Raw genomic sequence first — 25,251 nt, 5'->3', positions numbered from 1 at the left:
AAAGGAAGGCCAGAGCTGGCCACGGCCCTGCTGCACGAAGAGGTGTCCTGGGTAGGACAGGGCAGGGCCCCCCCCTTCCCAGTGCCTGCTGCAGCACCTTTGCCTTGTGTAACCCCGGGTTGCCATACCTGGTCTTGCAGGAAACAGCCAGGATGTGCCCGTTTTGTAGGAACTGAGGCTCAACGTGGGTACGGTGGCTTGGCAAAGCTGGTGTGCCGGTCTGTGTCGCAGGGGCTTCGCTCCCTTGTGGTAGTGGTGGACCTGCTGGCACAGGTTATGCTTCCTGGCAGGCAGTGGGTTGAGCTCGTGGCCCAGATCGTGGAGCTTGGACGACTCTTAGTCTGCTGTTAAGTGCAGGGCGAAGAGAGCCAGCAGCCCCTCCCGTGACACAGCTGGGGAAAAAAATTGCGGTCTCTCAGTTCGTTCAGAGTTTACATTTTCCGGTCTCCCTGGCGTTAATGTTTCTAGCCCTTTCTGGCCCTGGAAAAGTGTATGTTTTTTTCACCTGTGTCTCAGATCAACCTTTTTTTGTTATCTTTGGTCCAAATATATTTTGAAAGGTGTGATCACTGCTTTCTGTCCAAGCAGAAATACTGCCTCCTGATTAGCGTTAATCTGGTGGTATAAAATAGCGGGCTGGGAAGAGAAACTCTGCCATTCGTGAGCTGTGCATTTGGATATGTTATATGGAGGTTCTGTGTTTAGTTGCTGGGGGTGGAGTTCTTGCTTAGTTACAAGAAGATTGAATTTCCCCAGTAATACACTTAAACCATCTGAGATTACCATATGAAATGTGGATGCAAGCTGCTAAAAGCACCTGTTGTGTGTTAATCTGCAAAGTGAAACAGTAGTGTGTTTATACGTTGTTGCAGTTGCAATTTACTTCTTTATATTGGGTCATACTTCTTGTATTCTGTCAAACAGAATACCTCAATAATGAAACAAACAGAAAATTCATCAGTTTGTTATGAAGTGTTAGAAGTGTGTGTGCGCTAAAAACCATCTAAGGAGCAGTCGTTGAAAGTACTATATTCTGTACAAACCCAGGATGATGATAGCTAGGTGTTTACAGATAGTTTAGGAAAATCTTTTAAGTCTGGATGAACACGTCCAGGGTGGTGTGGAGAAGATACTCTTCCATCACTGGGATGTAGGCCATAGGAAGTTGTGCCTCTCAGAGGCAAATAGCCAGTATCTGGCAAGAAGAGGGCTCTGAACTGTGGGAATGAGGATTTGCAGAAGAGGTCTGGTTCAGACACAGGGTGGTAGCGTGTGGTATGATGGGAAAGTCTGTTAAACGCTGGTTCAGTTGTCTGCCACAGAGGTAGCTCCAAGCTGTGTTTTGAAGCCATGGTAGCTGCAGGTGTTTCTGTTCTAGCACAACAGCCAACTTGTTCACAGAACACACTATTCCTTTTCCTGTAGCCTTGATTGTTACAAGAACTATTTAATAAACAAAAAATACAGATAGGTAATATATTTACAATACATGAAATCCCTGACTTAATTTTGCGTTATCTTTATGAAATTCTTGAGTGCATTATTTTCTTTCATAGAGGATGGCAAAGAGAAAAAGTAACTGAACTTCTTTGTGTAATTTATGTTTCAGGCTTCTGACTTTGGCACAAAAAGGAGAACATCAACCGAAAGCAATGATGAACCCTGTGAAAAGAAGGCCAAGGCACGACAAATTACTCTAGAAGACATCTGTAACCCACTGAAGACTCAGGATAAAAGTGAGTTGACTGTAAAACTTTCAAGCATTTATACTAAATAAATAGTTTTTCATTGTCCATTGTAAAAGTATTAGTCAGCAGATACTTTAGGAAGTGTCGCTTGAGTGTAAGATATATCTCTGAAGAGCCATTATGAGCACACTAGCTATACTGTTAAAGCACCTTTCTGTGGCTTAGAAGCTAGGCATTTGAGCCTTGCTCCAGAATTACTCTGCAAATCCCTTTCAGCTGACTCAGCTTTAACGGGTGGTTCAGTCAGTGAAGTCCAGGTGCCCAGGAAGAAATGCTGCAACATCCCTTTCTGTGTTGGTTTAACAGTCTATCTTTTAGACTAAGGCTGAAGCATGACTGACACCTGACAGCTCTGTGGAGTCTGGCCTGTGACTGGGATACCTAAAGGCTACATAGTTCTAGTGCAGTGCTCTTAACTGGGAAAAGCCACTTAATTACATTGAAAACGCCTGTGCTCCTTCTGGCTTTGAACCAAGAATTTAGCAAATTAGTGATGCTAGTAGAAAAATCAGTGAATACAAAGTTTGTTACACTTAAACTTAGTTTAAAAGAATTAGCCTCTATAATTTTTTTAAAGAGGGAATTATATTTGGTTTTGTGGGTGTGATGGTTTGAAATATCATTAAGACATCATCAACTAGCAATACTGTCTGCTTTTAAAAACTACTGAAAAAATACCACCTGTCCTCCAATATGCTTGGCTAATTTTGTGGCTTTGCAGTTATCAGTCCAGAAAATAATTGTGCTTCTTTCCCCATGTATGAAGAAGCATACAAGTGAGGAGTATTGATTTTCCAGGGAAGTTAACCAAGCTGACTACATGCACAGTTCTGTCAGGCTGGCAGAAAGACTGCAGTGGGAGAGAAGGAATGTAGGGAAGAGAGAGGCAGAGCAAAATGATTGCATTCTCCCTGATGTCATTCTAATAGACGTTTTGTTTTAGAAAATAAGTTGCTAATATGTTTTTGTTGTGTATTTTTACTGAAGAAAAACCTCAGGAGTGTGAGAAGCCCCGTATATGTTTGCAAACTCTAGACAGACTGAGAGAATTCTGCAGTGATTCAGACCAGCAGTGTAACAGAGTCCGGGAGGATAGTTTTCGTGAGAAAGAATCTCTGATTTTGGAAAAATGTCCCACTGTTATTGGGAGAAGTTCAGAATTGAAAAACCCTCTTCAGTCTTGGGACGCTAGCCCAAAGGTTGCTCAGAAGGTACGTAGAGCTTTGGTCCAGTGCTGTCTAGATGATTTTTTTATGGTTTTAAAAAAGCAAGCTTTGGCACAAGATCCCTTTTGTGGTTTTTTGTGTGTTCTGTCTTGAAATAGTGCAGTAGTACCCAGTAGACCAGTGTTTGTGTATGGATGTTCTCCTGGAACTCTTAGCATTGTGTATGGATGTTCTCCTGGATCTTTTAGCATAGTGAGCAGAATGCCTCTTACAGTTTTTCAGTGATATCATTGAAAAAAAAGCAGTAATGAGAGAGCGGAAACACTGGCAGTGTATCTTGTGATTGTGAGCGAACCTATAATACCATAGTAGCAAATGTTCAGTGTGGCCCTTTGCTCAGCTTTCTTTCAGTTCTGTCCATTTTGATATGGGCTGTAAAATTCCTAACAGGCTTTCTTTGCAAAAATACGACTTAAGCTACATCTCAGCAATAATTCTAATACACTTGCTAATAAATCTAACTACTAAAGGTATTGCTGGTTTTTTTCATCTGCAGAAGGTATGGGCAGCTCCCATGGAAAATTGTCATTATGATACCTGTGATGCAAGTTCGTAAGAGTGTTCTCCTTTTATTATGGGGCTAATTATCATCAGTTAATTGATTGTTTTTTGTGCTCACCTTGCTCAGTTTGAAGTATTGGGGTCATAAAAGGGATCTTGTGGTTTACTGTGGTGTTGTTGCACTGGGACTCGACTGCTCTTTAAAAAAGCTTTACATCTGGCTTTTTGAAGGAAGGAGGTTGCATGAAAGGTTATATAGGTGATTAGACCTTCCCTGTCTGAAGATCGTGACCTTAAACTGTGGTGTCTGGGTTGTGTGAACATGAGACCAAAATAAGAATAGTGAAGCAAGCAGTTTGTGACAGGAGATTTCTGTTGTGATAAGGAATTGAGATTATGTAGGTATGGTCAGTTGGAGAACACAGAAAACTGATTCCTTCTCTGTCCCTCTTTTTCAAACCCTTGCCTGTCTGGAACTTCTTAATTTCGGACACTTTGTTCATCCAGTTACATTATCATTACTTTAGGATGTCTCACAGATGTTTGAGAAGCAGTTCTAGGTGCTGAAACCTATAAAATGTATGTGTTTTACACATGTATGTATGTGAAATATGCATGAGGAGTATTTTTTCTTTTACCTTAGTGACTTTCTCTTTTGTAACACTGGAGATAGCATGTGCGTGGCATAGGTTGTTGATTAAAAATGTGTGTGTCACAGTAACTGCAGTTAAGTGTGTGTTTGGTGAGCAAAGGCATGGGCAACTCTTCCTCCAGCAAGCTGTGGGCCTAAGATGGTTGTTTCTGCAGAATTCACATTTCTCTTTATCTTGGAACAGATGTGTTTGTTAATATTCCATGTATCAGCTGGTGCAGTATTTCTGCCTTCCTATTCCAAAACTGGTTTCCAAAGCACTAATGCTAGTTTGCTTTTTATAACAGTATTGCCACTGCATATTCAAATACTTCAATGCTTGTTGCCAAACAGCACTTGGGTCTGGTCGATCACAGATTGTCTGTGAGATTGACAGCTGTTAACTCTCCCTTGCTAGATCATGAGGAAGGTCAGCCTTAACCATATGCAGAGAGACTCTGCAAGCAAGATGTATGCAAAGTAAAAGCAAAAAGCAATTATTTCTTACTTAAGGTACTCAGTAGATAGTGAGGACTCGTGCATGACCTCCTTGACAAAGCATTACTATACTCATTCTCTATCAGACACCTACCGAGTCCAGGCTGGCCAGGCAGTCAGGTGGGGAAGGGCTGGCCTGCCTTCCTTCGAATGGCTCATCTTAGATGTTCGTGTCTTGCTTTTTTCATAGTTATAACCTTTTTATGTGAGTAATTTTCTTCTAAATTTCTTGAGCTGCTAACTTACTACCATCTCAACAATTCAGCTTCCATGTGTGCTCTTACTTCTTTTACGACCTTATTCCACATGCTTTGTCACAACAATTTTCACTGTAAAATGAGTTGAGGTCATACTGCTGGGCTGGTACAGACCTTGAATCGAAGACTGCTGAATACCTCGGCTGAGGATTTTGCAGCAGAGACATCTAAGCTCCTGAGGCCATCTGAATTCTAGGCTTGGTAGAGCTTTCTTTGTGCTGGGCCATGTTGTCTGCTTGTCAAATGGGTCATCCCTTGAGTGTGTGCAATTCTGTGAATTTTGCAATTCACAGTTAACAGTACAGCTAAGTGTTCTTTTTTTCCCCATTGTTTTCTGACTGCATTCTTTGTACCTAAAAGTGCATGACCCAAAGCATATGATTTGTACTGTCTCTGTGTTTCTTCTGAGTTACTGTTACTTCTAAACAGTCTGTTACTTTGTTCCTTGTAATCTAGATGGGACAATTGTTAGAAATTGAAGTTTACCAGGTTTATTTGCAGATACAGAAGCTCACAGCACAACCTGATCAATTGTGTTTTGTATAGTCATAGGATTAAAAAACTTGTGGAGGGTGTTGTCTTTGTATTTTTTTTCAAACCAATTTTATCAGTATTTGATGTTGTGATATAAGTGAGGGAAACTACTGTAAGTGAAGTGCACCTTATCTGTGTTGGTTACTGCACTTCTAAAAGACTGAATCCATCACCCTTCTTACGGTACAGAACAAAACAAAGTTGTAGAGCTGAAGTTGCTTGGCTAGCATAGGCTGCATAATGTTATTGTAAATGATAAAGTGCAGAGAGAGCGAGCTCAGAGCCTTAACTGTTAAGGGTTTTAGAAACTCTAATATAGATTTCTGTGTTTAAGAATGTATTATTTTGGGAGGCTTGCTGAGCTTATGTAGGAAGGGCAGGCTGGAGGAGAAATACGGTTTTGGTGCTTGAGGCAGTGAACTGAGACTCATATTGAATTGGTTTATTTCTTGATTTACTGTGGATTTTTGGAACATCATTAATCTCTCTCCGCTGCAGTTTCTCATCTGTAAATTGGAGTGGTAATTCATCCTTATTTTTGTATCTGGCCAGTTTAGACTGCCCAGTCTTGGCAGCCTGCGTATCTTGATCTGTGCTTTGACAGCTCATGATACAGTAGGGATTTGATTTCAGCTGAGATGTCTAAGGACTGCTGTAAAACAAGTCGAGTAATTGATGCAAAATCTTTTACTTTCATGACTTTTTAATTCCTTTTAATTCCAAATAAACTGTATTCTGTATATCCTTCTTTAATAGTTTTGCTACAGTTCTTGGGGCTATTTACTGCAAGAATAGCCTTAGCTCTGTGGTCAGTGTGAGTCAAGGTCTGCAGGGGTGATTAATTTATTTGATGCCTCCTAACTATAGTTTTTCATCTTTTATTTGCAGGAGGAGTTACACTGTGATCTAAGTCAGTTTTCTGCATCTCTTAAGTCTTATGAAAATACTCAAAATACTTCAGATACAAATCTTAATAAGAGAACCAAAAGCATTTACACTCCACTAGAACTTCAATTCATAGAACTGAAGAAGCAATATAAAGATGCTGTTTTATGTGTGGAATGTGGATACAAATATCGTTTCTTTGGAGAAGATGCAGAGGTAATTTTTGCCAGGGTTATGGAAAGATACTTGCATGATGTTAGTGTCATACGAGGTCTATGGCCACTTTCAGAAAGGTTTTTCAGGGGCATGAATTTTGTGGGGTTTTTTTGATACTTGAAATCAAGATGAAAAATCTCTGCAAGCTTAAATTGAAGACCATCAATTATGGGTACACATTTTAACAAAATAGTACTAATATTCTGTAATCTTATGGTAGTTCCTGATATCCTGCATATTGACAACTTAAGATGAGATGCTAGAATAATTACTTGTCAGAGTTAAAGTTGAAACACCTTCAGAATTGAATTCTCTATCGTGGCCCAAAACTCTACTAGGAGTACTTCAGTTTGGAAGACGGGGGCAAGTGCAGGGGAGAAGGACTTAGGGATGTTGGTTGATGAGAAACTCAACATGAGCTGGCAATGCATGCTTGCAGCCCAGATAGGCAACCATATACAGGGCTGCAATCAAAAGAAGTGTGACCAGCAGGTCAAGGGAGGTGATTCTGCCCCTCTACTCTAGTCTTGTGAGACCCCACCTGGAGTACTGCATCCAGCTCTGGAGTCCTCAGCATGAGAAGGATGTAGACCTATTGGAGTGGGTCCAGAGGAGGGCCACGAAGATGATCAGGTGGCAGGAGCACCTCTGCTGTGAGGACAGGCTGAGAGAGTTGGGGTTGTTCAGCCTGGAGCAGAGGGGGCTTCGGGGAGACCTTACAGCAGCCTTCCAGTACCTGAAGGGGACCTACAAGAAAGCTGGGGAGAAACTTTTTTACAAGGGCATGTAGTGATAGGATGAGGGGGAATGGCTTCGAAGTGGAAGAGAGTAGATTTAAAATAGAAATTAGGAAGAAAGTTTTCACTCTCGGGGTGGGGAGGCACTGGAACAAGTTGCTCAGGGAAGTTGTTGAGGCCTCATCCCTGGAGGTGTTTAAGGCCAGGCTGGATGAGGCTTTGAGCAGTGTGGTCTAGTGGAAGGTGTTCCTGCGCTTAGCAGGGGGGTTGGAACTAGATGATATTTAAGGTCCCTTCCAACCTAAAGAATTCTATGAATCTGTGAAGTAGTGTTAAAGTAGATGAATATAGCCAGTATAGCCTGGGTGCAGAGAGCATCTTGGATGCCTGTTCAGATGTGGCACCTACACATGCCAGATCTGTAGGAATTGGAAAGCACTTTGCAACAAACAGTTTTAAAGTGTCAGTTCATAAATAGTTCATAATGAGTTTTTCTGTCCCAAAATCATTGCTACCAATTTAACCTTTGATCTGTGCTATTTCCACACTTGAGAGCATTGAGAAACTTTGCTTAGTTACTGGGAATTAATTTTCCTGATCGAATTTGTACTGTATAATTTGTCTGCTTGTTTGCTGGTGCACTTACAGTCCAGAAATAGAAATATACTATCCAGGTACACAATTCAGTGTTTGACTGCAATTTGTGCTTAAGATCACTTTCCCTAGTTAGTGAACACCTACCTTTTTGCCAAGGGGCAGAAAAGCAAATACAAATCATACATTATAATGTCAGATTTTAACAAGTGTTGTTACTCTTTTTCTATGAAGTATTTAGTTTCCACTGTTGTTTGATATTGATTTTTCAGTATTTTAATTGATTAGTTAGCTTAATTCCATCTTTATAACCATAGTTAGAGTAACTCCATTATTTCTGCATTTTTAGCATTGTGATAATTATTTGACCCTTTGTTGAGCTGTGTTGCTGTGTAGGTGGTTTACCTCATAGTGGTAAAGATCAAGGTGCAGCGTAATAATCTGACATGTCAAGTCTGTGATACTGAAGCACCTGTTTGTGACAACATGCTGGGATAGGAAGGTAGAGGGGCCCAGCTCTCCGGGTTTTTTCCTGTAGTGTTTTCCTTCTGACACTGGACTTTTAATTGTAGTTGTGCATGAGCGTTGTCATAGAGATGAGCTCCTGCATTGCATTTTGAACTATCAGCTGACTCTTCTTGTACTTTGCAGATTGCAGCTAAAGAACTGAACATTTATTGTCATCCGGATCATAACTTCATGACTGCCAGTATACCAACTCACAGACTGTTTGTCCATGTGCGGCGACTTGTAGCAAAAGGATATAAGGTTATGCCTGGATTTTCTGTACTTAACATCATTTAATAAAAGCACTGAGATAACTTGCACTTACTGTACTAGAGTCTTATTTGAACTGAGAAGTGGGAAACATTATCACCTGTTTTTGCAATTAACATGGCTAACTTCCCTTTGTTTCGATATCTCTATTCTGGTGAGTGTCATCAAATTTAAGTAGATGCAAGCTTCCTCTGTTTGACTGAAAGATATGTTCATGTTTTCTAGAACAGTTCTAGAACAATTATTTCTGTCAGTTTTTTGTCAAGCCTTTGCATTTGATAAAGAGGTATTTATGTATATCTCTCCACTGTCTTTGATTCTTCCTCACATCCTTGTTTCTCTTACCGCAGCTCATATTTTTTTCCTCTTTTCCTTCCTATTGTTGGTGCCTGTAATTCTGTAGCTTTCTGTTGATACCTTTTTTTTTTTTCTCCTTATGAGAGAAGGACTTGTTGAATTTAAATTGATTGCAGCACCCATTCTCTAGCAAATGGTGCACTCTAGTTAAATTGTTTCAAAATAGGACAAGAAGTGCAGGGGCAGAAGTTTAGGGCAGTTAGAAGTGGATAGAGTGTAAGGAAAAGCAGTGCCTTATAGTCTCATTAGTAGGATTGATGCTAGCCTCTGCCCTTCCTGCTCGGCTTTAATGATGCACTTGCTGTTTGCACGTCTTAAAAGATCACCAAATTTATAAAATAAAAAAAATAAATCATTTATTATCAAAGAGCTAACTTTGTTTCTTGTCTGTGTGCCTGTAGGTTGGAGTAATAAAACAAATGGAAACTGCAGCACTGAAGGCTGCTGGAGAAAATAAAAGCTCTCTCTTCAGCCGGAAACTGACTGCTCTCTACACAAAGTCTACGCTTATTGGAGAAGATATCCTTTTCAAATAAACTTGGTTTCACACTCTAATCTCTGGTGTATGAGAGGCCATGATTATAGTATTATCACCTAGATGGAACATGAGTAGTTAGTGGCTGACATAAGAGTGGCAGCAGGAAATAAAGTTCCTTTAATTTTATGTTGTGGTAAAACGTCATGCTGGGTTTATAAAGAATTTGATCTCTTCAGGGCTTTAGGTTTGTTGTGAAACAGCAAAGCTTGTGTTTACTGTAGTTGCTTTCTGAAGTCAGAGAGTGGACTTCCCAAGTTTACATTGTTCTGAAGGTCTTGTCTCCAACTAGGTGTCTCACGAGGTTGAGAATGCGTAGCATTAGTGATTCAGGAGGGTGTGAAGGAAAAATTGACTGTTTGGTGTCAATAATCTTTAAGTGACAAGAAGGTGATAAAATCAATGGACTGTTAAAAATACAGCTAGGTAATTAACTCCTGAGTGTTGTAATGAAGAAAATGCAAAAATGAGACAAAAATGGCTTTTAATCAGTGAAGGTACTTTCTTCATTTCTTCCAGATTTTGTTTTCCTATCTCCTGCCTTGTCTGCCTCGTGTTTTTTTTTCTTTTAGTTTCTCAAACTAGTACTTACTACATACCAAGAGCTAAAAAGATCGTTACGTTAATGCCTGTGAGTCTACACTTAAAGAGTAGATCAGGGAAGCAGATAACAGAGTCCTGAGATTTTGTTGGAAAACTTCTAGTGTACTTACAGATGCTCTTGTAATAGTTGGCAAACTCCATGAAGGCAGACTTGGCAGTACGACCCAATCTGGTGGATAGATGTGCAGCAAGCTTTCATTGCACCTAACCTAGTGCCCCTGATAAGATGCTGACTTTTGTTTAACTGCTTTTCAGTTGCTGTATACCTAATGCATTTGGCTTTTTCTGTTAGGTGCATGTGGTTTGTGGATATGAACTCAAAATGACAAGGTGGAGCAGTCCATGTGCAGAATCAGGTTTAACTTTTGGTATAGCTGCTCTTGCTTGAATGGGGAGACTCACAGACACAGTGAAAAATGGCCTTTGTATGAGCTGATGACAGCTGTGCATCGTGTAAGTGCCTGTGCTGTGAAGACAACTGCTGACTTCAGTCCTCATGCTGACAGTCATCTGAAGTTCACTAAAATCATAGTAGGAGTCAAACTAATAAATAGACCTTGAGTTGAGAAGGGTCAACACAAAGTATAGTTGAGGAGGACTTAGATCTAGAAGGACCTATGAATAATCCACCAAAATACATATACTACTTTTTTTAACATTTGTTACATGTGAACCCTTTGCTGAAGCTAGATGATTCTGTAGATGTTGAAGAGGTAACGACAGATGTCCCTGATAACTACCTCCTCTGTATCTGTGAAAATGGAGAAAACTTAAAAGACAAGAAGAAAGGTGACATTGTTATAGGCATTATGGTAAGTTAGTTTCACATGGGAGTCAGTATTTTAAGGTTTGTGTGGGGTTTTTTTGGGGATTGTTTTGTTGGGTTTTTTTGAGAGCTGGGTGGTTATCTTCTTAAATTCATGATTGTTCTGCCTTTTAGATTTTTGGGGATTTTGGTGTGGTGTTTTTTTTTTTGGGTTTTTTTTTTTTTTGTAACAAGGTGCAGTTTAGGTAAGATATCATCTATGTGTGAATTGTGATGGCTTTGTATTTGAAAACTACAGAAAAGGTCTGGAGTTGATAGCTGAATATTCCTGATACTGTTTTTGCTCTTGTATCACTTGAAAAACATAGCTGTGTTTTAAACAAATTCAGCGAAATTAGTTCAGATGCTTTACTAAGTTTAAAGTTTATAAACATTTTTAAGGTGAGTATTTTAAAGCTTGTGAGTACTTTTTTCCACTACAAATCACTGTTCTTTAGAGCAAAAGACTTAGGATTTTTACTGTTTACACTTCAGATTTGTATTCTGTTTTATGGTGAAGATTAAAACCAGGATTGTTTAACTGGCAAAACTAAGTGGTAACTGGAGCCCAGTCTGCTGGTAATTCATTAATTTAAAAACATCTTGATTGTGCTTGTATTTGAATATCACAGTGCAGCTGAGAGAGAACAAGAAAAGCATGTGCTAGGATGGCAGTTTCTGGGCTGAATTGTGTCCATTCCATAGACTTCCAATTATATAGATTTCTCTAGTAATCTTGAGCAGTGATGGACTGATGATAACAACAGCACATTTACATTTTTAAGCTATTATCATTTACCAAGACAAAATTCTGGTAGTCTGTTGAAATTATTACTATAGCATAGATTTGAAAAACACAGTTATATTTTTTGATCTGTCACTTTGACAAAGTGTGTGGGTGCTACATAATTTTGTGCTATGCACCATAAATTTTCTTTCTGGCTTAACAATTTGAGTCACTGAAACACTCCCAAAAAATTAAATATTCAATGCTTATATTTTTTTTTTTTATTTGACAGGCAATTCAACCAACTACCGGAGAAGTAATTTTTGACAGTTTTCGGGACTGTGCATCTCGCTTAGAATTAGAGAGTCGGGTTTTGCGCCTGCAGCCAGTTGAAATAATACTTCCATCTAGCTTGTCAGATCAATCTGAAAAGCTCATCAACAGTATAACCTCCATGAGGTATGTTCTATGGGGATTTTGTTGTTTGGTGGTTTTGCCTTTTTTTTATTATTTTTTTTAAATTACGACATAGCTATTAATAGAGTTCAAATTCAGAAACAAGTGTGGATTTGTAATTCTGTAACGGCCCATTTCAGAATGGCTGTGGTTTGCTGCTGTGTTGAAAATTCCCCAAATCCCACTGAGTTCTGGGCACTCGTTCTTCAATTGTATTTAGACTGAAATTCATGGCTTCTGTCTCAGGCCTATGAAACATTTGTGTGCCTAAACATTTGTTGTTTTCATTTAGATCATCTTGCTCCCATGGTCCCAGTCATGTGATCTGTTGCATTTATTTCAGAGCTCATGCACTTATCTCTGGGATCTGAAAGTAGTGTTATGTGGCTGTTGTTCTTGTTTCTCGTAGTCTTAAGGTCTCTAAAAGGCATGAAACTTTTTGTCTATTAATGTAGATAGGTATAGAAAACCTTTGCAACTGATATTTCATGGTGTTGTCCTATTACACTGTCTTTAACTTGGATACAGACTTGGAAGTATTGTGACTGATCATCATTTTACATTTTGAGTTTTCTTTGTGTATTTCAAGAGTAAATTTGTTACATATTTTTTGTATCAGTTTTACTGTGGAATAAAGACAGAATAGGATGTAATTTGTGGGATGATAGATGAAGGATAAAGCAATCCTCTGAACGCATGCGGTGTACTTGCGAAATCTTGGAGTTGCAATTTTTGTGAGAAAATATCAGTTTCTCACTTTTTTTTTTTTTAACCATGCAGCTCTGGGCTGTAGAGAACTAGCTTGGAGCTTAGCATTTCTATTTTGAATGAACTAGTCAGGATAACATTTTTCTTTTATGTGTTAACAAAACTGGAGCTAAAGAAAGCCAAAGAAAAATGAATGTATTACATAGGCAAAGTTTTGTATTGGGGGAAGATACAAATATCTTTCCCTTTCCCCCCCATATTGTATCCCCACACACTCTCCCGTATGGATGGTAGCCACCTGACAGAGAGTTAACTCTGTACCTTGACTACCTCACTTAAACTCTGCCCAAGTCATCATCTTGTAGCTTCCTGTAGTGCTCCACACGGCTGAGCTGCTTAATCAGTGTACTCCTCAGGCATTCCTTTCCCCACCTGCCAGTGTTGTCCTGCTTTGTCCCCTTTTTTTTAAAAAAAAAAAAAAAAATTGATGTGAAGTGGTAGGTAGGCAGTCATCTCATCAGGAAAAGCTGATTTTGTGGCACATTATAGGAACTTGTGCAGATGTTGCTATACTCAGCTATCAAGCTTTCAAGGGCACGTGTATATGAGAGGCAAGACTGAGAGAGGGGCTGAAAAAGTCTGATTTGGTGTTAGAGGTCTTAAGAAAATGTGGCTTGTGAAAGTGGTGTATTCATTGTATTTCAGTGGTGATGTGATGCTTACGCTTGTACTGAAGTGTGCTTTTGTCACACTAGGCTCTTCTGTTCCCTCAGCTCATGCATGGACTGCAAAGCTGTAGGGATTTGAAAAGGTCTACTCTAATCAGATGTACTAAGGAAGCAATATCAATGTATTTCCTTATGGTAAAGTGGCTTGTTGAGATTTGGACAGATAAAATACCAGATTAGGAAGTGACAGACCTTTTTGGGTTGCTAACAGATGTATATTTTTGCCTTGCTAATCCTTTTACTTTAACTTTCTCTTTTGCAAATCAATTCTAAAGGAGTATGCGCAAAATATTTCTAAATATACATTGATGAAGGTGAAATGATTCTTATTTTGGGGTTTTTTGGTTTGGTTTTTTTGTTGTTGTTGTTGCTGGTGTTGGGCACTGACAGGTTTGTGGAAGCCAGAGGAAGGTAAAATGACGGTGTAAACTGACAAAGCAAGTGCCTTTTTCAGTAACGAGTATTTAAGTTGTGCATTAAGGTAATTCTGATGCAGGTTTGAGAGAGCAATTGTATTTTTTTTTCTTTTTTTCCCTGGTTGTGCACAGCTGAGAATGTTAGTAAATAACTTCTCATTTCTATTAAGAATAAAAAATACCAGGTATTAGTTTGTAGGTTTTTTCCACTTTCTGGTAATTTACTAGGCAGCTCTTCAGCCTAAATGGCTTTAATTACATAGGAATATTACTTCAGTATGCTTCTGTAGCCTTATTTCAAACACAGTTCTTCATGGCTTCTCCCGTACCAAAGATTTAACCACTAGAGGGCCCTGAAGTATTTAATATTAATTTAAATGGTTCCAAGGTGCTGCTTTCTCGTGCTTTTAACTAGGCTCCAGTTTTATATAATTGCTTTCTATACAGGCAGTAATTTTATTTTAATGCATATTGAGTGGTCCAAAGTATTCAATTTTGGTTATTGTCCATTACCTGGTAATTTCATTCTTTATCCGCTCTTTTCTAATAACTCCTTGTCAGAATCATCCATTAGCTGGGAAAGGCTGCTTTTCTATAATTTTTTTAAGACCTTTCTCACTCAAACAATAGGAACTAGGATCTTGTGTTTCAAGAAGCTTCTCATCTCTTTGTGTATTTATAATGCAGTGGAAAACCGCTGAATTTATAAAAACAGGATACAGACGGGAGAGCAAAATTGTCCCAGGAGATGTACAGCTTGGAGTGGTTAGGAACAGAGAAGAGAAGAGTCTTTTCAGCTCACTGCATGCCCATGTCATATAAGAATTGCACCAAGGCTTTGCCGATTAACTCAGGGGATGATTTAGTTTTGGATGTTGCATATTAGAACTTTGCACTGAGCAAGCAAGGTGATGTGTCCTAGGTCTCCTCCAGCACAAAGACTGTGCTGATGGTTATTAAAAAAAATTAAACTATTTAGTCCAGATAAACCGCTGCAGCTTCATGAGAGCAGACTGGTTATACTGACAGAGTTGAAAGTATCTGTGTGCTTTCCTTCAATTTCTTTTTTTTTTTTTAATATACAGAGACCAAATGTGAATATTATATACTGCTGTACGTGTCTGCCTTTATTCTACAAAAATAAAACATACATAATGTATGTATTTCCTCCTTATGGAATGCTGTGTTTTACTCTTCCTGTTCTCTTCTTGTTGCCACCATGGTTATGTCCAGGCTCAGCAACATCATTCACACTATTTACTGGTGCTTCTATTTTAGTATTGTGTACATTTTCACAGCCAAATCTACATGAAAGGAACACTCGTAACAGAAGGAAAAAAAAAACCTGAGTGTCAGGGTGCTGCTGTTCTAAATTTGTTTTTATGAGAAACAGGAGCCAAAGAAGTCACCAGAAGTGTTGTAATGTTTTAATATGGTTGACAGTCACCAAGAGCTACTACTTAAGCCTAAGGACTACTTCATTATGGCAGACATTGTTTCTGTGAATTAATGTAAAATAGTTGTAAAGAGTTTTAAGTTGGGAATGAAAGTGCAAATAAACAATGGAAAGTGGTCTCTTCACTTTTTAAGCTTCATGCAGTACAGTGATAGTGAAAAGTTTGCTTATCCTGAAGATCAGTAGAGAAATTAGTTTCACACGTTTATATGTGGCTGTAAACAGGGTCTCCCAATAGGAAGAATGAAGCAGATTTTACAGTAAGTTAATAAATGATGGAAGCAGCAGCAGAGCTGTTCAAGAACTGTCTAAAAGCAGCAGTTTGAACTGTGCCCAAGAAAGCAGTTTGCAGTGTAAGTGTAAGTTGTGGTCCTGGTTTTGAAGTTCTCTGTGTGTAAGTTAGGCATGGGCATTCATATAATGAGCAGTAAGCAAAGTTAAATGATACTGTAGTAAGATTACTTAGCTGTTAGATGTATTCATACAGTGGAGTTTTAATTCAGTTAGTACGAAGCCAGTTTAGTTAAATTGCATACTTGGGGGGAGGGGGGAAAATTCAGGCCTTAATCAATAGGTATTTTATCACTGATTTAAATGAAGTTAAACTTACCCATCTTGTTGTAAAGATTTTGCTTAACCATTTGGATTAAAATGTGGTGTTTACCAACCTGAGTAAGCTTTAAAAAATAGTTTAAGATGAGGTGTAGATTTGTGTTACAAGTTACTAACTTTCCCCTTTGGTGACTTAAAAGTCATGGAAGTGAATGTATGGAAATGTGTTGCATGGTTTCATGTTCGTGTGCTTCTAGCATTTGCTGTTTCAGGTGGTGAATGAAATGCTCCTATTGCCAGTGCTATGACAGACATTGTCCATAAAAATTAATAACTAGAAAGTACTATTCAAGGACAGATTTAATGGCAAGAAAGTACTATTCAAGGACAGTGAACTCAAGGTCAGCTTTCGTGGAGAGCCTTCCTTCAAAAGCAAAGTGCAAATTAAAAGTAGGTTATGAAAACTGGTTCAGAACAAACTGTTCTGATGGGTACTGTTCTGTTCTGTTAGCAACATCTGTTTGCAAGTGCTGGCCTGGCTGGAGGAAAATCTTTTGACGCTTTTAGTTTCCTTCTTTCTAGAAAACCAAGAAAACATTCTTGCCTAAAAATATATGTTTTTACAGAAGAACACTGTGTTTTGCACTCCATGCTCTTCCTGGTCAAGGGTCAATACCCATCCTCCTTAACATTTTGGCTGCCTTAAAAGTTGGCCTGTACTGGTCTTCCTGAAATGGGTTTTGAGGCTCCTTTCCCTTTTCATTCTTGTTGCTCTTTTCATGTGCCCCCTTTTTGTGTCATTGAAACATTCCATCCAGCACATCTTAAGAGTGCCCCAGTGTTCCTCGTCATATTTTTTTCTATTTGCCTTTTTTTATTTGAACACTGATAATGTTTTATTCTGTAGCATTGTTTGACACCATGTAAAAACACACTGATCACAAGTACTTTACTTTCAACTCCAAAGCATCATTTCACCTAAGTCTGCACTGTTGTGTTTTTTTTTTTTTTACTGACAATCTAAAACCAGTATGATACAGTAACTAACCTCTTTTCTGTGCCCAAGGCTTTTTCACTTTATTCTGTTTGCAGAGCATAATGTCTTCCTCCTATTAGCTTGGGCCTGTAACCTGGCAGGCAGTTTTGACACAACCTCTGTTGTGCGCTCCTTTGTAGCTAGGCTGTAGCTAGGTTTTAAGATTTTTTTCCTTCTGATTGTGGCATTCAGGTTTCCATTTTAGCTTGAGTACTGAAATGTTGTCTTTGGCTTGGAGTTTGCTCCCTGGAATTCCCGTCTCTCTCAAATCCATTGAGAACTCAAATCATCCTCCCTGCTCACTGGTATGATTTAATTACTCCCAGGCCAAATGCCTCAAGTAGCTGATCCTCCATCATTACACGCAATGCACGCTTGCTTTCTTTGTGTTTGAAGACCTCTATAAATAACGTTTCAAGCTCCGTCTGCTCACACAAAGTCAATGCATTGTTGGTACCCCCTCTACAGTGACTTCTGCCTTTAACTTTGTATCAGGTGTGGTCTCTCATGTACGTGCATTGGTCCACAGGTGTGTCACTCTTTAGTTTCAGCCCTGTCATGATCCCTTACCAGCCCAAAGTATTAGCTGTGGTGTAGCTGGTGGTCATACTTTGTACAGAATCATAGAATACCAGTTGGAAGGGACCTCAAAGACCATCTGGTCCCAACTTTCTTGGCAAAAGCATGGTCTAGCCAAGATGGCCCAGCACCCTGCCCAGCTGAATCTTAAAAGTGTCTGATGTTGGGCAATACACCACTTACCTGGGGAGATTATTCCAATGGCTAATGTTCTCATTGTGAAAAAATCTTGATTTGTGGTTGGTTGTTTCTTGTCATCCTGCTCCCCAATTGTAGTTCATCAGAAATCAAGAATAAGAGATGTCTTTTGGCTCTTTTGTTTCAGTATGCGTGGTTCTGTAGTAGAATACAGCAGTGCTTTGGGTTCCTTGAAATTGGAAGTCCAACTTTTTAAGTGAACTTGTAAAGGGTATAGGAGTAAGCTATAGCCATTTTATTACATGGATTAGTCAATAGTGCTATTCATTGCTAACTAGTCTCATGGATAGAGTTACGGCTTTATGTCATCAGTCAAGGAGTAGAAACTCAGCTGTAATGAACTCTGAATTCTTGTAAAGTAATATAAAGCGCTTTTAGTTTTGTGTATCTTTATAGGTGACTAATAGTTGCTGAGTTCAGAGGATGTTTTCATATAGTTAATGTTGTGTTTTTAAAATGGGGAGCAGTTACGTCCATGTATTTATGTAGCTCAGCTCATAAGGTTTGTAGGTGAGCAAGGACAGGAAGGTTTGCAGTGGCAAAAACAAGACAGCAAATGGTTGCAGTGAGAGTAAACATCATTGCAAATGAAATTGCTGAACAGAGGACTGAAAAGTATCTAAAGGGTTGGTAAACATAAAAACTAGTGGTTTCGTGGTTTGTATAGCTTGTAATATTCCCATGGATTTTTAAGTGAAAGGCAAGCTGTGACAAACATCTTGAGAATGTTTTGTATAAATGGAAGCTACAAGCAGTTGAATTTGAAGCAGGAAAAAGCAAGTAAAGTACAAAAACAGTATGTGAGCTATTTTCTGTAAATACAAAACCCAAATGCATCACTGAACAGATGTTTACTGACTAAAGCAGCTTTTTGCACTGCTAATAATCCAATTCGTGGCCTGGGCAACTCAGCTGTGTAGAGAGCTGCTGGAAGAATATTGGTCATGTCATAGCTCACTTGTTTGGAATAGGCAGGGGAAAAAACCCCCAGAACAGTATTATCAAATCATGTAATGACCTGAAAGAATTGTTGGGCAGGTTTTTTTTTTTTTTCGATTTAGTCTTGTTGCTGTCATGAAACATGCTGTTCTTGATATTGTAGTTCATTATTGTCTTCTATGGCATTGCAGGTGACGGAAGTGTGGGGCTTAAATCTCTTGACAAATTCCTTATGTGTAAAGTCTACTACTTCACTATTGCCTACCTTACTGCCCTTCACAGTTTGGGACACAACACAGGCATATCGCATCCTTTATGTGAAATTACTTTTCTGTTACGCATGTGGAGTTGCCACTAGAACAATGTGGGAAGGCAGTTGCAAAGCACTGTGTCTAAATGCAGTACAGTACACTGTTCTTAACCTGGGTGATATATTAGATAAAAAATGTTAGTATTGCTTGTTACAGTAACAGTTGGCCTTTGCAGGCATTGATCAGCCCATGTGTTTTTGTAAGTTCCTCCAAGCAAAGGTGAAGATGTGTGCCCTGATCAGCTTCCCCAGCAGTTCGTGCCTGGTTCAAAGGTACATTATTTTTCATGTGATTGCAAGCAGCATGGAAAACATGCTGTGTTCAGGAGCTGTATTTGTGGCATTTTTTCACTGATTAGTGGTATTCGTGACTATGCCTTTCTTCTCCCCCTCATCCCCCCATATTTGAGCCAGAAATTATGAAATGAAGAATAATTAAATTGATTTGATGTTTGTGCAATTTCTTACTGTCAAAAAATGAACTTTTTAATTAGAAAAAAACCCACTTCATTGAAAGAAGCAGGAAAAATAAAACTTTAAAGCATTTGTTTTCATGTTTTGGTACATACTTGATTTATTATTATAGGATAGAACAGAAACTGCAGGAGGTGACATGTAAGTAATTCTACTTTTTGTTGTCCTCTCTGGGGGTTGTGATGTTACTTGCTTATTTCTCTCAGTATATATTTATATACTGTTGACTTTTCCCAGCAGTTGTCAAAGTTTCTCAGCCAGGGAAGGGTGCTGAAGCTCATGATTACAAACCCAGATAGAAGCCTGGAGTTCTACACCTCTGTCCTCCAGGAGGTGGCACCACCATGCTGGAGCGCTGCTGGTTGTAGTCCTAGGCACGGAAGGGGTGAAAGCAACCAATTAGTAATAACGAATTTTCCCTAGATATCTGTAAGGAAAATAATTGTGGTGCATTTGGTGATTTGGTGGTGGTTGGTAATACATTCCCAAGTTCTGTAATCGTAATTTGAAGGAACAAGTCTCATTTACATTTGAATTTTTTTTTAACTTGAGATAGAGATCATTGCTCTGATTAAAAAAAAAAAAAAAAAAGGTAAATCAAATAACCCAAATACCCAAATGGCATTGTTATTCTGCTGCGATTCATATTAGTAATTTAAGTTCCATCTTTCAAATAATGCCATCGTCATTCAAAGAAGTGGACATTTACTTATGGATGTTTGCTTTGCTGATAAGCTGGTATAGATGTTATATGTATTGGAGATTTTCATGATAGAGCAGGTGATTATATCTGACCGGCTTGTGTAAATTGGAGGGTTGTACAATTGTTGTCAGTATAGCAACTGCATACTGTACTGAGGTGACAGGAGAGAAGGCATGCACACATGTGCATGCTTAAAACTGGAAGTTTTCTCACCTGTGTTAAAGTACAGGTATAAATGACTTGCAGAAGTGTTGAATGTCCCAGTAACTAACTGTACAGATACTAGGGAATGCTCAGGTCTTTATGGTAAACCACCCACTTGTTCATGTGCTTTGAGGTGACCATAATAAAAGGTAAGCGGCTTTTCTTCTTAAAAATAGCTAAACGACAAACACAACTGGCAACTCTTTGGACTGAAAGTGAGTTTTGAATTAAAGTAAAATCCTTTTTGAAGGATCCAGTTATATCTGTACTTTGCTGTTGTAAATCCATACTCTAGGCTGTCCTGCCTGTTGGCTGGTCCAAGGTAACTTCCAGTGTACACGTTCTGTGTTTTAAATGTGCAGGTGACTTGTCTATTTTCATCAAACTGGACTTTTGTAAGGGTAAATGCATGTGTAAAGTTTGATCTGTTGTGGGGGAGCCAACATCATATGAAGCATCATATGCATTTGATGCCAGCTTGCTCTTAGAACCAGAACATCAGTTGCATGTTTTGCTTTGTTCCAGTTATCAGTGAAAATGTTGCAGCAACATGCAGCTAGAGTGCACGTATTCAAATGGAGAAGGACTCTTAAACTCTTAAAGCTACTGTGCAAATTTTTAAGGTTTTTTTAATAGCCTATGAACGTTTGTGGGTATATTTGTTAAAAGTCCTAAAATATTTTTTTAATAGCAACTTCTTTTCTGTAATTTATTCTTCTTTGAAGTTGTCTTTGGACATAAAAACCAGTGGCAATATGGACACATTAGATGTGTTAATTTCTCAGACATTGTCTTCCCACATTTCCTGTCCTCATTGTTAGTGCTACTAGTTAGAAATTCAGCTGTTTTAATGAAAATAATGTAGTGATGTAAGTGAGACAAGTATGGGAGAGAAAAAGACTGAAACTGTCTGCGTGTTTTACATGCAGATAGCAGTGACACTAGAGTGAGGAGAAGAATAATTCTCTTGTAATGGTGGTTCCCAACCTCTCCTGAGTTAGGGAAGAGAGAAAGGCCATGAATGTATTTATTTTTCACAAAACCAGAATATATTAATTTTCTTAATTTTGGAGAAAATGAAACTGAAATGGGTTTTTATGTGCCATCAATCTACTGAACTGAGAAAGGGAACGAGCTTTATCTTTCAGGCTATCTTTAATAGTTTAATTTTGTGCTTGACTGGCTTACAACATTTCTGTCTCTTTTAACAGATGTTCTTTTTGATGTGTGGTATAGGTAAGATGCTTTCAGTAAATTAGAGTTGTGAAGAGCGTACTTTAAGCATGGACTCTTCCTCTGGGGAATCTGGAATAGTAAAAATGATTGTTGGAAATTTGTACCTAAGTTTGCTTCTAAATTTACATGGATATTTTCTGAGTTCTTAATAAAGAATTTGAAATTACTGCTACAGTATTTAACTCTTCCAGTACAAAGCTTAGTAGTGCAGTATTTTTTTAATGTAAAATGGCTTCATACATGTATATCTGCTTTCCATTTATGTGAAAGAATCTTTCTGCAGAGGCAGGTGGATGCACCTAAAAACAATTTCTAGCAGATTTACTTGAATCTATTGCTTTTCCTATTTTATGTTGTGCCTGTTCTCTTTTGCTTCTTGTCAGGAGGAAGATAACTGTATGCCCCTCCTTCCATTCTGCCTGTTCTTTTGCAACCATGCTACCTACTTTCTTGAGTCTTTGCCACCTCTTCATGTCTCTCCCCTTTTGGTTCCTGTATCTAGGGTGCCCTTGTCCTCATCTTCAGGAAGAATTCAGGCACTCCTTGCAACAGACTGCTTGGCACTGTCCTTTCCCTCTACATACCCCTATTCAAAGTTGTGGCTGACAGGAACATTAAGATGGAGAGAGAAGCAGCAGCTCCCCAGATAGCATCCTAAGGAGGATATAAGTCAGACCTTTCTATCTTTTGTAATCTATCACATATGCTGGTGAAGCGCAGGGTTCTGAGAAGGAAGGATAACTTTCCTGAACAGCTTCACTGGGTTTTTTGTACTTCACACCATCTCACTGCATGTCTTACACTGCTTTTGGGCTATGCATTTCCCTTTTAACTAAACACCTCTTGTTAGGGCTTGAGGAAGAACCAGGAGAACACTGTGAAGAGCAAGGTGGTGTTCATAGAATCATCGAATAGTTTGGGTTAGAAGGAACCCTTAAAGGTCATCTAGTCCAATACCTCAGCAATGATCTTCAAGTAGATCAGGTTGCTGAGAGCTTTGTCCAGCCTGGCCTTGAACGCTTCTAGGAATGGAGCATCTGCCACCTCTCTGGGCAACCTGTTCCAGTGTCTCACTAGCGTCATTGTAAAAATAAAGAAATAATTCTTCCTTATATCCAGTCTGAATCTCCCCTCTTCTAGTTTAAAACCATTATTCTTTGTGCTGTCACAACAGGCCCTACTAAAACGTCTGTCCTCATCTTTCTTTAAGTATTGAAAGGCTGCAATAAGGTCTCCCTGGAGCCTTCTCTCTTCCAGGCTGAACAACTCCAACTGTCTAAGCCTGTCTTCATAGGAGAGATGTTCCAGCCCCTCTGATCACTTTTTTGTGTTCTCCTCTGGACATGCTCCAACAGGTCCATGTCTTTCCTGTGCTGAGCGCTCCAGAGCTGGATGCAGTACTCCAGGTAGAGTCTCACCAGAGTGGAGTAGAGCTGCTGGCCGCTCTTCTTTTGATGCAGTCCAGGGTATTGTTGACTTTCTGGGCTGCAAGCACACATTGTCGGCTCATGTTGAGCTTCTCATCCACCAACACCCTCAAGTCCTTCTCCTCAGGTCTACTCTCAAACGCTTCCCCGCCCAACCTGTATTGGTGCTTGGGATTGTCCTGACCCAGGTGCAGGACCTTGCACTTGGCCTTGTTGAACATCATGGGGTTGATATGGGCCCACTTCTTGAGCTTGTCCAGGTTCCTCTGGATGGCATCCCATCCCTCGGGTGTCAACTGCACCACTCAGCTTGGTGTTGTCTGCAGATTTGCTGAGGGTGCACTTCATCCCACTATGTCATTGATTAAGACATCAAACAGTACTGGTCCCAGTATAGACTCCTGAGGGACATTACTTGTCACCGATCTCCATCTGGACACTGAGCTGTTGAACATTACTCTCTAGCGGGGACTATCCAATCAATTCCTCATCCACTGAACAGTCCACCCATCAAATCTATTCACAGGGCAGTATTGCATTTGCTATACAAGAAAATAAATTCCTTATCTATCTGAGAGAAGTAGGTAGAGGGAAAGGCTGAAAAAAGAAGCCATTAATTTATGGGGAACAGTTGTGTAGCTGTCAAAAATCCTTATGTACAATATTAATTGATCTGTTAAACTGTTTTAATTATCTGGAAAGATAGCACACGGATTTGCGTCTCAAAGTGGGGAAGTTAAACCTCACCATAAAGCATTCTGTATATATTGCAAATACAGTATACTTGTTATTCCTCATGGCCTTGACAACAAAATACTTCATTTATCTCTGAAATTTAATTAAAGGATTTGTGCTTTGAGTTAATTGAGGTGAAAGTATACACATGTAATGTAGCAGTTATGTCTATATGGATGAGCTGTACAGGGTTTTGTAAACTCCTTGCCCATAAAGTCTGTTTCACGAAGGATTCTTAGCTGTAGAAAGAAAAATAGGCCAGCCAATATTCTTTGGCTTACAGACAACTTAAACAAAATAATCTATAACTAAGAAAAACTGTAAACTGATGACTGGACCTCACTTTTTTTAAACTGAATTTGAAGAAACACTATTTTCCTAGAGAAGCTTTTTAATGCACTTTTTGATAAAGTTTGTCTCGATCAAAGCTCATACAGGGTCTAGTTTTGTGTGCAGCAGCATTATCGGGACAGTGGAGAAAACTTGCATTTACACTTGGCCAAAGAAAATCATCAGTCAACATAGAAGATGCTATAGACAACTTATTCCTCTTTTGAGTTGGTATTTTACAACCAGGTTCATGTAATGACTATTGGTTTGGCCAGCCTTGGAGTTTGAAGGTAGCATAGGGAGCTGTGTAGCCAACACAAGCTAAGGGTGCTGCTCCTTTCCGCTAGATTTCTCACACAGATTTGCAGAGTGAAGGCTGCAGAGTGAAGGGGTCCTTCTCAGTTGCTAGGGAATGTATAATGCTCTCTGACTTAAAGTGTACAGAGACATCAAGATGTAGAAGACGTTCTTGAAGCTAAGCTGAAAAGGACTGAAAATAGGAAACGCAGTAGTAAACATTTAGTTACCTTATCTGGATGTGAGAGTTTACACGTGGTCCAGGTTTCAGATACAGCCAGACTCAGACCACAGACTTGATCTGGCATAAGAATTTGAATGCTAATGCCTTTGGGTTGCCTAAGTAAAGAAATGCTTTCATAGCTATCATAATCAAATGCAGTTATGATTAACTTGCATTAAATTATTTTTTTGGAATGCATATTTTGGAATTTGCTGTTTATTAGTCAAAATCATAATGTAATTTTGTGAGCCCTGGCAGAATGGAAATTGCCAACTCTATCAAATAAAAAAAAAATAAAATCCTGAGGAGTGGAGACAGCTGTTGGTCAAGATCCCTGTTTTTGTGCTGGTTTAGTGCAGTTTTCTTTATTATATAGAATAAATACATCTCTCTTACAGCCATGCTGTGCCTGAGTATGCACTTAACATAGGGATCTGGGTCTACATTGTCTGAGCCCTGCATTTCATACAGTCTGTTAGACAGGTGCTGGGTTTGGAGTGGTGACTTTGGTGGTAGTATGGAAGATGGGCAGAAAAGAGCTCTGTAACTTAGTTTGAGTGTAGGGCCTTTGAAATATGATGGCTCATCTTCAACACAGAAGTTCTATAAAAAG

The 25,251-nt window shown here is 39.1% G+C and overlaps 2 protein-coding genes across 2 annotated transcripts in view; one reads left to right on the top strand and one right to left on the bottom strand.

Moving 5' to 3' along the window:
* DHFR (dihydrofolate reductase) overlaps positions 1-74 on the bottom strand; it is a 15,928-nt gene extending 15,854 nt beyond the window's left edge. Inside the window, exon 1 of the mRNA XM_009886866.1 lies at positions 55-74. The gene's annotated coding sequence lies outside the window, so the exon portion shown is untranslated. The remainder of the gene's footprint in view (positions 1-54) is intronic.
* Positions 75-1,225: 1,151 nt separating this feature from the next.
* MSH3 (mutS homolog 3) overlaps positions 1,226-25,251 on the top strand; it is a 115,616-nt gene continuing 91,590 nt past the window's right edge. The window contains exons 1-8 of the mRNA XM_009886891.1: positions 1,226-1,288; positions 1,610-1,736; positions 2,736-2,959; positions 6,284-6,496; positions 8,479-8,595; positions 9,363-9,480; positions 10,766-10,911; positions 11,924-12,090. Coding sequence (XP_009885193.1) covers positions 1,226-1,288; positions 1,610-1,736; positions 2,736-2,959; positions 6,284-6,496; positions 8,479-8,595; positions 9,363-9,480; positions 10,766-10,911; positions 11,924-12,090 — 1,175 coding nt within the window. The remainder of the gene's footprint in view (positions 1,289-1,609; positions 1,737-2,735; positions 2,960-6,283; positions 6,497-8,478; positions 8,596-9,362; positions 9,481-10,765; positions 10,912-11,923; positions 12,091-25,251) is intronic.

Source organism: Charadrius vociferus, unplaced genomic scaffold (assembly GCF_000708025.1).
Source record: "Charadrius vociferus isolate BGI_N301 unplaced genomic scaffold, ASM70802v2 scaffold244, whole genome shotgun sequence".
In the NCBI taxonomy this organism is placed as follows: Eukaryota; Metazoa; Chordata; class Aves; order Charadriiformes; family Charadriidae; genus Charadrius; species Charadrius vociferus.
This window is presented reverse-complemented; position numbering and strand designations above follow the sequence as displayed.